Source organism: Carassius auratus, chromosome 18 (assembly GCF_003368295.1).
Source record: "Carassius auratus strain Wakin chromosome 18, ASM336829v1, whole genome shotgun sequence".
NCBI classification, from domain to species: Eukaryota; Metazoa; Chordata; class Actinopteri; order Cypriniformes; family Cyprinidae; genus Carassius; species Carassius auratus.
This window is the reverse complement of record NC_039260.1, coordinates 9,562,348-9,575,464: the sequence shown is the minus strand read 5'-3', so window position 1 is coordinate 9,575,464 and position 13,117 is coordinate 9,562,348. Positions and strand designations below refer to the sequence as shown.

The window sequence follows — 13,117 nt, the reverse complement described above, 5'->3', positions numbered from 1 at the left end:
GTAACGGCAGAACATTGATTGGTTGACTAGAATTGTTAATTTTTACGTGATACAGACTTGTGAAACGTCATTGCCCAAAACCAGCGTAATTTTCTAAATATTACTGTTATTGTGAAATGTAGTTTTAAGAGTTTTTCACGTGAGAATGTAATTGTTTAAAATGCAAATCTGCGGTTTATTTATAAAAATAGCGCCTATTTGAAAATTTGTTATACTGATTTCAGAGCTTCGGGTGATCATCAGGCGCTCAGTGCTCAAGTATCCACCGAGAGGAGCCTTAGTTTGGCTAGTTCTTCTGACATTTGCCGCTGACTTTGATGTCTCTCTAGTGATAAAACATGAGATACAATAAATTTTGGTTTGGCTATATTTAACAGGCATTCGTGGTCTCATGAATCTTTTATGTGTTCCTGATCATTTTGTTTTGGCTGAGCACAAAGTTGTTTAACTTTATATATTTAATTTGAACTTAACCGTAGTACTGTGCTGACTTTGTAGCATACGTTTGACTGAACTGTTTGCTTTTGTCTTATTTGTCTCTTATATAAGCCTCTTATACGGTGTACTTATACTTTTACAATTACTATTATTGTTCTTTAAAACTGACATTTAACAAAAAGAGGGAGAGTTATGCTTATTGTCACGGTTTATCGTCGATTGCTACTTTCTGGCATACACCACGCCAACCAAGTAAGGGTACTGTTGGCGGTGGAAAAGCAAGACTGAACAGGGTTATCCATACCAAATCGTACTGTACTGTACTGAACTTTACCGCTTAGTGGAAACGAGCCATAAATGGAAAGGGAAATCCTCAGTGGCAAGAATTATTCACTTATACAAAAAAAAAAAAAAACATTAAACGTGACATTCCATTAGTGCTTTACAGATTGTCACTCTCATATTCACTCGCATTTGACGGGCAAATTTTGGCTACACTAGCTATGCTACACTATACAGATGAATAATATCTTGGTATTGCTCTATTTAACAATATATCAGAAAGCTCCTAATGTTGAGGCATTTAGCCTTGCCATACTATCCTCAGAGACTTGACTGAAAAGATCCACTTAAGAGAAGTATCCTCACAATTATGAATACATTTAAAAAAAAAAAAATGGAATAACATTACCACCTTATTTAATTTTTGCCCACATCTTAATAAACACCAATTTGTCTGTTGGCCTTAACTGCAACAAGAATCCTTAATATTGCCACTTAGCTCATTTGATAGTGAGAACATTTGTCTCCATGAATGTCCATTTATTTGAGCAAACAGAGGGGGTCACTGTAGACATCAACTCTGCTGAATCGAATACAAAACAGTTATATATTCTCCTAAATATCAAGGTAGAGCAATTTCACTATATCCCCTTATGTTTTGTTTTAGAAACCCATGAGGGCTTGCATGCGATAAAGTATTAGACTGTGTACTAGTAAAAGCCATCAAAACCATGTCTAAGCCAAATAAAAGATGCATCATGGTTGATGGGAATGAGTCAAAATTAGGTTGTGCAAGTGAGCCGACATGGCTAATGCTAAAGAACCCATTGCCTATTAAAGCAACTGTCCATACAGGGTTTATCCACTAAGCTGTGAAACATTAAAATAGCCCAAAGACATTAATAATAAAAAAAAACCTTGGATTTGAGCATTTAAGTCTATTGAGTCATTTTACTGACCCATAAGCAAAGAGTATGTGTCCATTACCAGCGGCTGTAATTGCAATCCTGGCAGGAGGACACAAAACAAAAAGCAGTTGTATTAAGGTGTTGACATCGCAGTTTAATTGCCAAGCCACTGAAAGGGAATACCTAAATGCACTATGGCTCAATTTGAAGAATAAATGCATTAGTTACTGGGAAATAGCCTCAGGGCACAGATACCATTAGCAAAGAAAAGCTGGCTTTTAAATAATAGTGGAGCATTCAAAACAAATATTCTAGTATTTTGACCTAAAATAATTTTCAGCCACTCTAAAAGAGACTTTAGCAATTTTGTATTAGCTCTCTCTCACACACACACACACACACACACACACACAAACACGTAGATATACCAGCTCAAATAAAGCCGTATAATTCCCTATATGATGCATTTAGCATAAATGCTAATTAAAACCATGACTTTCCTGTTAGATCTACTGTTTGAGATACAGGAACACTTTGGTAGAACCATTTACTAATGCGGATAAAAATTAAATTAAAGATATATGTACATGGTGCATGATGTAAAGGGACACTTAAACAAAACGTTGCTGACATACAAAAACCAAAACCAGCTTCTGCTTGTTGGGCAAAATCCTATATCAATAAATGTACAAGAACCTTTGCATATGCAAATGCATATTTATATAGGTGAAGCACAATTTGACTTCTTAAAGATAGCTATAGTCAATGAACCATCCAGACACACAACACTTACATTCAAGGACAGATGCATTTAGGCAAAAATTTGTGTGTGTATATAGATATAATACACACACACACACACTTTTGACTAAATGCATTTGTCCTTGAATGTAAGTGTTGTGTGTCTGTCTGGATGGTTCATTGAATATTAGCTTAGCTATCTTTAAGAAGTCAAATTGTGCTGTTTTGCCACTGTACATTTGCATAACATCAGCATGAATCTCATAATTCATACAGAATATTCAAATCTGACCAGAACTTCTTATGTAACAATCACCCGATGCAGAGGGAAGTTACTTTTTGCCTGTTATAGAACACTTTCCTGCTAAAAAAGAAATGAACACCGAATGGTAGCCAGAATTTGCCTCTCAAATCCAAGTGGTTTTAGGACTACCATCCTGATCTCTAAAACTTCTTGGCAATAATAATGTCACCAGATGTTAAACCACAACGAATGCAAAATGGCAGTGGGGGTGTGTGGTGGTAGTGGGGGGGTTATAAGCACATCTATAATTACTTGAAATGAGCCAGTGTGCAGCTTGGACTGACCTCTCTTAGAATCTCATTAGAGATAATTATGACCTGAACTGAACACTTTCTGTTCCCCTAAGTATTTCCATATTGCTGGTAGTTCAGAGTCCGTGAACTTTGTGATAAAAATGTTATTAGCTTGAACGAACAATCTGGAATCTGTTTTACAATTTTGAAAGAATTCTAATGTTTAAACTATTTACTATCAGTGCCATTTTATAACATCTGACAATAATTTACCACCTTTAGATAACAATAAAAAAAATCACTAAAGAACAAAGGCAGAACATTACAAAAAAAAAAAAAAAAAAAAAAAACATTGAACAATATTAAGGTATATTAATATTAAGCAATGCAGCCTATGATTGATGGAATTGCAAAGATAGCAGAGCTCATCAAATGACATTTCATAAGTACACTCATTTAGATAAATACAAGCAGTTATTTCACAAATCAAATCAGTCTACTCATACATCAGAAGGTTGGGTTTAAAAAGAAAAATTTAAACCGAGCATTTGTTTCACGAAATAATCTGTTTCACGCTTCAATAATTAAGCATGTTCTTTTTTAACCCCCAGCTGGGCCTAAAACCTCAACATTTGTGTGAGAATGTAATTACCGTGTAGGCTTAATATGCACCATAAAAGTCTTAATCTCGACATCAAAGTGAGTGAGTCCCAGTACCTTCTCACGGCAAACGTATCACACAAATCTAATCACAGACAACATCTAATTACTGCCTGGAATTTAATGCTTACTTGGAAGGAATACAAAGCCCAAGTCTGACAGCCCGGCCTCAAAATACCTCATATTTTACAGCCACACTGTGTGACTCTGATCAAGGCATATTAGCCCTATGTCAAGAGGATGGAAAGGACCGTCATATGACTACAGTCACAGGCCAGCAGTTAAAGAGATAAACATTCAGGAATGCAGGCTATTCACAAGAACATCAAGGTGTCTGCGGAATGCCTTTTCTAGACCACACGATCCACGAAAAGGAATGAGGAAAAGGCGGCCGATAACTTTACTGCAGATTCTCGACTATGACATTTAGCTCATCCTTCCAGCTTTCCAAAAGAGGAAGCAGCAGTGCCGTGTTTTCGGACATCAACATTCTGAACACAGGAGGAATAATCCAATTGAATCCACACTAATCCAAATGAACACAGCGTGCGTAGCTGTGGTTATCCCGGGCAGGGAGAAAGGGGAAGGAAGATGCCTGCACCGCAGCTTATCAACTGTCAGTGGTTTGCTGCTGTAACAGGCAGTGTTATCAAGGTCAGCCCTGCTCGGGGATTGGAGGGTCCTACTGTGTAGAGTAAACACAGAAACCTGTCCTCATGCTTATCTGTACCGGGAAAGAGAGAGAGGGATGGAGAGTGGGGGAAAAAGCGAGGAGGTGGCAGAAGGGAGAGAAAAGGAGGAGGGGAGCTTGAAAACCAGAGAAAAGGGATTGGTCTCCATGGCAACCACATTGGTCACCCCCCCCCCACCACCACCCTTTTTCCCACTCTCTGCAGAGAACTCTGGTGGTCTTTGTGTAACACGATTCCTCTAGAATGCACTGCGTGGATTAGTGCAGAGCAGTGCCCGCAGGGCTCAGACAGGGCCACAGTAAAGACATTATTACCCAGATCAAAAGCGGTAATCACACAGCACCGAGGGGGCTTTCGCATCCACGCCAGATAAAGCCAAAGCCTGGCAATGCTCAGGTGATTAGGCCATTATTACAGTCTTTCAGCCCCGTGCCAGAACGTTGCCAGTCGAAACATCGTCCATCTCCACTGGCTACAAGAGAAGGTAGCTTCACGCCAGCAGAAGTACATGGCATATGTAAATGCGGAAACCGTGAGCTCAGAAACAAGGTATGAGGAGCAAAAAGTCTTCAAAACCACAAAAAGAGGAAGGAAATATCCATTATCAATCATATTACTAGTGAAGCTGGAAAAGAAGCCGCCTACTTCAATTAAGATGTGATTAATTCCAGAATAAGAGGTTTGTCATTTAGAAACCAAAACTTTGTCCCAAATCCTAGTGAGGTGGCTTGCTGACTACATCGGCAGCATCTTAACTTGAGTGGAACCTGAAGTGTCTGTATGGAAACACTCTACTGTAAAAGTTTGGGGTCAGCAAGAAAGTTTTTTTTTTTCTTTTTTTTTTTACGTTATGAATATTTTTGGACCTCACCTTGAAATTCTGTCTACAGAAGCAGCTCACTTGTTTTTGAACTTGATTTAAACAGGGCAAAAGTACTGAATACGGATGTTCTCTCTCATGCACCAATCAGATGAAAGCCGCCGCTACAAAGATCAAGCCTCTCTTGAAACCAAGATCACAAATCTCTGAAGCCTTACCTTATTTCATTGTCAATAAGAAATACAAGATGTAAATGAAAAGCCGTCTCCAGCTCCAGCAAACCTGTTGAAAACATGAAAAGGGACGGAAACGACTGACAGCCCATCCACTCGTCCAGTGTCAGGCACTCAGAGGGAGCAAAAGCTTTCATCCCTGTACGGTCCCTCAACCTCTTGATTGAGAGGAAGAAAGTTCCAGAAGAGCACGGGGGTTGCTATATAGATGCACTCAGGAAATGAACACTTGTGCCTATGGGGGGGGGGGGGGGGGGGGGCATTACAGAGGGAACAGAACAGAGGAAAGTAGAGAGAGAGCATTTCAGAGGCAAATCCATTCGTCTCTGCATTTATAGTCTTACAAAAACATCACTAAAGAGGCGAGGGGATGAAGTTCTCCAAGAGAGCCCCTTGCTATACAGAGAAACAGACATAAAAAAAAGGGCTGGAGAGGGCATTCATCTCAGCTGACCGCCTAATAAGAGTGCTCCACTACCAACAGAACATTCAGAGAGAGGCAGAAGAGCAGGGTTTGCGTCATGCTGCCCTTCAAGTGCCTTGAAGTTCAGCTCTCCATTGATTGACCATTACAATACCCACCGAAAAAGCCAATGTCAGAGACGAGTATACAACACTGAAACATTCTTATATTTCATTTTTTTTACAAAAACAGTTTATTGAATTATCAACAACTGTACATATCTTCAGTGACAACACAGTTTGCTACATACTTTGGTGTGTGTTTTTGAGACGTGTCCATTTCTTGCAGCTCTCCTCATTATTTTTGGAAAGGGAAATACTAACAGTGTGATGCTATAAACAAGCTGGACAGTAAGTAAATGCCTGTGCGTTAATCTAGAGTGTTACAGTCTGGCAGGCATTTTACTCTGTGCTTCCTGTATATGGATCACTATGCACACAAAAAACAGTGTATGTCACTTGGGACTCAGGAAGGGGGGGGGATGAACAATTGAACCAAATTCCAATTCTGCCACTACAAGATGAGATGTCATGTCCTGGTCATACAAGATCACAATGAAGTCACAGGTTCGAGAGTAGTCCTCCACTAATCGGTAAATATCAAAATCCAGGTCCATGTGCCCCATTGAGGTCTCTGTTTTTGCAGGAAGGCGGAGCGGCCAGTCAGCAAGTTTGTTTGGAAATGATCCGCCCCCCACCCGTGAAGCATCGAATACAGTCTCAGGTGCCTTGCATGGGGTTTAAGCCACTCAAAAAAAAAAAAAAAATCCACAGGACATTTTACAAAAACGCCTCTGTAATGCGATTTAGCTCAAAATTGTTTTTCAGGAGGGAAGGAAAAAAGTAAATTAGATTTCCATAAAAGGTCAGCTTGGAAAATGAACTTCTCAAAGGGAAACAGAATAGAATATCCTCATAGAAAAAAATGTCTTAATCTAATTTTCAAACCTCGAAGGGGAAACGAAGCATCAAGGAGAGAATGAGAGCAAGAGAGAGAGAGAACCATCACAAGTGTAACAGGACACCAAAATATAAATCTATAAAAGGCATTTTAATACTCCATTATGTACACTTTTCACATACCCTCCACACAGATGAAGTTTCAGAACAAAGCGCTGCTTCACGATGCATTATGGAACGCTCTCACTGCATAGTGAGAAAAAAAATTGAACCAAAATCCAACAAAGATAGATAAAAAATAAAAAAAAACAGCAAGGAAGGAAACATTGAGTGTCCTCTAGTGCCATATGAACTGGGCCGAGTGTGTGGGGTCTGTAGGGCTGCACATTTGTGTCCTAGTCCAGGTCACCCCGGCGTCCACTCTTCCACATCTGTGGTCAGTCAGTTAAAAGTCAGTGAGTGTGAGACAGACAGTGAGACAGACAGACAAGGGCTGTTCCTGTCTGTTTGACTAGGAGAGTCACTGGAGTGAGAAGTTGTGTGTCCCCCCTTCCTTCTCCAGAGGCCTGAGCTGCTCCAGTCTGTTACCTCTCATTCTAGTAGATCACTTCATACACCGTGGCCTTCTTGTCACCAGAGCCTGTAACAATGTACTTGTCATCGGCTGATATGTCACAGCTCAGGACTGAGGATGATTCCTTTGACTGCAAGGAGAAAAAAAAAAAGTCACAATGATTCTAGTGAAATAAAAAGATTTTAATTTGAACTTCAAAAGGGCCTGCATAAAACTCTTTCGACATCGTCTATTACTCAAAGAAAACGCTGACAGCTGTATACATAAGCACCCCCCCACCAAACGATGCATTAGCGTCCATGCCAAGCCCCTTCCATCATAAACACTTGAAGGGTTATCATTATTTACTCTTAAGCTGGTAGATGCAAGCTACACATGCGGACCCACATCCGCACTAAGTGGTCAGGACCCAGCGTTAATGACATACTCCAGCCCATTTCCGCTGATCGAGGCCCGGCCTGTCAGCCAGCGGTCACTGTGCCCTTTCTACTGACTCAGGCAGCCCACACATTTCCTGCAGACAGTCTGTATTGATCTCTGTACCTGGAATATGCTGGCGCCGTAGGGAGTCCTCCATGCGTTCAACAGATTGTCCTTCCCAGTGCTCACGAACCATTTACCTTGTCAAGGGAAATCAAATGTAATTAGAGCTCCATTCAGAGTATAGGAGATATGCACAGAAAGCCAAATAAAACAGCCTAGCAGAAAAGGACAGTCAAGGTTCTGTCGGATGTTGTGCTCAATGTGCTGTATAGAAGAGTCTGTGTTTAACTTCAAGAGAGTGCAAAAGCTCAAGTGAAGATATGTATAGAGTGCCTACATTCAATGCGTGAATCTTGAGTCAATCACTTACCACAGTAGGCAAACTTGAGAGAGAGAACACAGCTCTCGTGAAGGTGCAGCTGGTACTTGTCAGGTTTGGTGTGGTGGAGAACCTCCACATTGCTGCTTTCCATGCCGACAGCCAGCCACTCACCCGTAGGACAGTAGCCCAGAGAGAAAATCTGCGTTTGGGGGGACAAACACAAGTTGAGCACCACTGCTTTGCACTCAAGTCGGTATGAAATTAAAATTAGTTTTCTTAATGCATGTTATACATCTTATCGTGAACGATTCATCCATGTATATATGTTGTGAAACTGATCTATGGTGCTCCATTTTGGAATGCAATGGCCAAACCTTAAACTCCAGTCAACAAGTGATGATTCTAATTAAATCCCTACATTTGTTTTTCATTAATCTGATAAACTCAGAAGAGATCTGTCACTACTTCCATTTCGTGAAGCTCCATCATGGAAAGTGCTGTGGCCTAACCTGAGATGTGAAGTCATGCTGTTGGAGTTGCCGCCCCTCTCTCAGATCCCAGGAGCGGACTGTGTTGTCAAGGCCACCTGTCCAGAGCTTGGTGCCATCATGGGAGATGTCAATGCAGCTGGCACCGTCTGTGTGTCCTTGGAATTGCCTGCAAATCACAAAAAAAAATTAAGGGTTTAGACAATGGCCCTGTATTAAACCTTAAAGTTACACAAGAAAATGCAGTTCATTTGAGAAAATCTTGAAAAAGCCCACCTGACGAGGGTCTGGTTGTGCAGGTCCCAAACAGCGATGTTTCCATCACTACAACAGGAGAAGCACACCTTGGCGTCGGGGCTGATAGCTAGCGCATAGCAGGCCGGTGCGGAGGAGGTCAGCTCGGCTTTAATGCGGGGTGTCTGGGAGGCAAGATCCCAAATGGTCAGAGTGCTAGCCTCCCCTCCAACGATAAGAGTGCGGCCATCAGGCAACAGCTTACAGGACCGAATATAGTTGTCCCTGTTCTGTAATGAAGAAAAAAACAACGTATGAGAACATATTCCAAACATCTGGACTTCCAACATTATTCTAACAAACGCACTTTTTAGAAGAAATTAAAAATTGGCTAGTAGTATGTAAAGTATTATTACGATAACAAAAACAACGGTTATAGTAAATATGTCCTTGGCCCTTACCAGGCAGTCTAGTTGAGACACTGGACTCTTGCTTCCAGGCTGACTGATGTCCCAGATTTTAACACAGCCCTTGCCACCAGTGTATACATGGCGAGTGGGATTGCTTATAGTCACAGCACACACCACCTCTCCATGACTGAGTGTGTTAATCTGACGGGCGTGGCGTGGGATCCCTGGACCAATGAGAGCGTCTGGAGGGAAGGGCACAGGCTGCATCTGTCCATCGGCACTGACGTGAAAGGAGTAGGCTCTGAGAGAGTGACAGAAAGAGAGAGAGAGAGACCTCTTTAGTAATCTAGTAGTCAACAGTGCACTGATTGAAGTGGGTTAATTAAATCAATTACAGCAATATGAGTAAGTAGACTGAAATGAGGTATTAAGAGGTGGAAAAGGTTGTGCTCTTAAGCACTCTCACGGAACTGTTACATAAATAGTGTGGGGAAAAAGACCAGTCTAGTGTGGCTAGGAGTTAAGTCACGATCATTTAATCTTTGTTGGACACTTACGGTTTTCCTCCAGAGATTGGATTGAGGCTGGCAGGGAGGCCGGGAGCTCTCATATGAGGATGCTCAAATGCCGCCTACAGAAACAAAACAAAACATGCAGCATAGAACAGTGATCTTTATTAAAACACACATTACAAACACCACAAGCATAAATTACACATTATAACCTGTGCATTGATTAACCCTGTGTGCCCTATGTAAACCATACAATAGCTGTGTGTGGAAAAATGTATCGCTTTCAAATAATTTGATTAAGTTTACAGGGCCAGTGAGTGTTATACACTTTTGAATCTTTTTCAAAGCTACTTATGGCTTCAGAAGCCGAATGTGTAATTTTTATCTTTTTTTTTTTTTTAATTAACGGTTTTTTGAAGCTTGAAAGCCTAAGTGGCCACTCATTGTTTATGCACAGAAGAAAAAAAAAGTACTTTTTCACCTTGGCCTTTCACACAATTGGAAAAACATAAGGGTAAGTAAATTACTTTTTAGATTTTTGTAGGGTGAACTATTCCTTTAACTTGACTAGATCAATGTATACTGCAAAACTGAACATTGAGCCACAGAGGAATGATTCGTGCCCCGTTCCTTCATTTAGCTGAAAGGATGAAGCAATCAGACGGCAGGTAGTCAGGAAGCCTGAGAGCCCAGTCAATGTAACGCTCATTTCACACCCAGTCACACACACTACATCACCCCACATTCTCCCTCCACTCTCAGGTTGGGAGCTTTGGGTGAAAGAGAGAGATTGAAATCAAGCACGAAAATAAAAAGAAATGAAAAGAAGAAACTGGGAGAGAAAGGTAAGGTGGGGCCTACTTTGGAGTAGAGGTTAGGAATCTTTAGGAACCTCAGTATTTGATTCAATTTTGTTTCGGTGAGTCACAATCTGATTCCAAAAAATTCTCAATACATCTCAATTTTTCAACTGCAGCACAGCGGCACAAATCTTTGCGGAGTTAAGGTGGTCCGTTGCCAAATATCCTATATAAAAAAATATGCCTGCTCTGTTTTGTGCAGTAATTCCATATTAAAGCAACCATAAATGTTGTTTTTAAAGACCATATTGATGATCAATGCAAAAATCCAATTCTGAATGCTTCCAGAAAGATCCAAGATCATGATGTATCTGTAAATATTTTTTTCTGCACCCCTACTTTGAAAGTGCTTTTTCACATACATAAACACAAATACTCACCATGGGCGAGCGTCCGTAGGCAGCAACAGCGGCCGCACTCATCTGAGGAGAGATGTGAAGGCCGGCATAGACTCCAGGGCTGGTCAGAGAACCATTCATCTCATGGTGGCTCATCATGGCAAAGGGAGTTGGGTAAGAGAGTGGGGTGCGCAGAGCAGGGGCGGCTGCAGACACAGAGACACACAGCCAATCATAAATCAGTCAACCACGGGGAAAGGAGCTGAACTCGGGAGCAGGGAGATAAATCTCAATCAAAGACCTGCCTACACTCAGCTGCTTCAAAGATGAATTTTATGAAAGCTGCTTTAAGCTCTGTTAAAAAGGCAAGCCTAAAAATTTGCTGAAGCTTTGAATAATTTCCATATGCAAAGAGCTCTCTTTTGCTTACAATATTTGCGCTTTATGCTTGCAGGAGGTGATGGTATACACTAAAACAACACCTCTGTGGAAGCTGATTATGAACTCACCGAGAGCTTCCATTGGAGGCTTGCCTAGGATGGGCCGCAGCCCAGGGGTGGTGCTGGTACCCGGGGTTGGGGCATCATTACGAGGCGTTGGGGTGTTGGACTTGAGACCAGGCGTGGATGATTTGTCATTCTGTAGATGGGAGAGAAGAGAGGGAGGAGAAAAGAGAAAGAGAGATAGAGAAAACAGAGTTAAAATCCCCCCAAACGAGGCAGCATCCAGGCAGAAGATTTAAGTGCCGGCAGAACCTAATCCAATCCAATTCTGACAAACTCACTACTCCTACGAAACTATAAACCCTGCTATTTATCCCCAAACCCATTACTGCTACAATGGAGATGAGGCTCGTTTTATCCTTCCCTCGCTTCTCCCTCTAATCTTTTTTTTTGATGCAGAGGCCCAGAATGGTTAAACGCATTGAGTTATTAGCAGGGAAGACACGACTGATCCAGCTATGGGAATGCATTATCCCTGACATTTACAGATGTATTTAAAGCCGAGGCTGGGAAACAGACATTCACTCCTGAGCCATTAGAGGAAGATCACAGGGCATTCAAGCTTCCCTAGCTGCCCCCTCCCCAACAAAACCTTTTCCTCAAACATATCCTATAATTCTGCTTCAATGGCACAGACCCAGAATCTATCAAATCTTATATCCAGCACTGCCGATTATTACAGTAGCAAAATCCAGATAAATAGAGCTGATACACGTAAATGCAGCATTCAATATTAAATGTGTGTGTGTGAGAGAGAGAGAATGAGTGCCGTACATGGCCGTGCTCCTTGTTTTTAGAGGAGGGGGTGCTGCCGGAGGAGGCCACAGAGGCGGGGCTGTTGGGTGTGTCCTTCTTTGCTGGGCGGGGTTTATCTATGCCATTCTCAGGAGGTGAGTGGGCAGGGCTGCCTCTGGGCGTGGCAGGGTCCTAGAGCACAAAAATATAACAGGAATGAGTTAAATGTCAAAAATAAAATACGTAAGCTATAACTGATAACACTGCAGCTGAATTAATAAAAGCACAATTTCTAGTGATTTAGATGGAACATAAAATGTTTCTCACCTCATTAGAAACATCAACCACCAGATCATCACTTTTGTCTCCATCACTGTCCTGAAAACACAATGAGCCCACTAGTTAGTATCCCATTGTGGGATTTTGTTACAGAAGAATCTTCCATCACAAGTTCATGCCACATTACACACATATCGGCTCATGCTGTCCTTGTCTTCCACTTTGCGTTTCTTGGTGTCCAAGCTATAATCAGAGGAGCCGCGGTGTTTCTCGCTGGTTGTGCGCAGACTGTCTGATGGAGAAATAGAGTTGTTCTGAAGGAGGAGAAAGAAGGGAAATATTAAAGTGTGCCAATAGACTGCAGACTTTAACCCAACTCATTCATCTATACAAGCAGATCTATGGGTGGTTTTTCTGTGTTTTGTTTCACAAGACCTCCAAATTGCTCTGAAAATATCCTGTAGGCTCCAACTCCTTTCAGCACAAGATATTTATATCCAAACCTGATTCCAGTTTATTTCTGGTGACAAATGAATTATTTGAGTTCAGAGTCAAAAACAATTACCATTACAATGACAGGTACTTCACAGCTGTCGGATCTGAAGGAGAGCCAAGCTGAGAAGTCAACAGCAAGGAGAAAAAAAAAAAGGACAGAGTACCTCTTATCACTCCAAAACCACACACTTAAAAAACCAAAAGCGATTTA

General features: G+C 41.4%; 1 protein-coding gene across 4 annotated transcripts in view; it reads right to left on the bottom strand.

Annotated features, from left to right (window-relative positions):
• Positions 1-5,943: 5,943 nt before the first annotated feature.
• tle3a (TLE family member 3, transcriptional corepressor a) overlaps positions 5,944-13,117 on the bottom strand; it is a 39,430-nt gene continuing 32,256 nt past the window's right edge. For all 4 annotated transcript variants that reach the window (XM_026287487.1, XM_026287489.1, XM_026287485.1 and 1 more), the window contains exons 10-21: positions 12,603-12,725; positions 12,460-12,510; positions 12,172-12,324; positions 11,404-11,533; positions 10,937-11,100; positions 9,742-9,815; positions 9,236-9,485; positions 8,817-9,064; positions 8,562-8,709; positions 8,101-8,251; positions 7,791-7,867; positions 5,944-7,377 (exon numbers count right to left, since the gene is read on the bottom strand). In XM_026287487.1, coding sequence (XP_026143272.1) covers positions 7,270-7,377; positions 7,791-7,867; positions 8,101-8,251; positions 8,562-8,709; positions 8,817-9,064; positions 9,236-9,485; positions 9,742-9,815; positions 10,937-11,100; positions 11,404-11,533; positions 12,172-12,324; positions 12,460-12,510; positions 12,603-12,725 — 1,677 coding nt within the window. In that variant the 3' untranslated portion in view covers positions 5,944-7,269. The remainder of the gene's footprint in view (positions 7,378-7,790; positions 7,868-8,100; positions 8,252-8,561; positions 8,710-8,816; positions 9,065-9,235; positions 9,486-9,741; positions 9,816-10,936; positions 11,101-11,403; positions 11,534-12,171; positions 12,325-12,459; positions 12,511-12,602; positions 12,726-13,117) is intronic.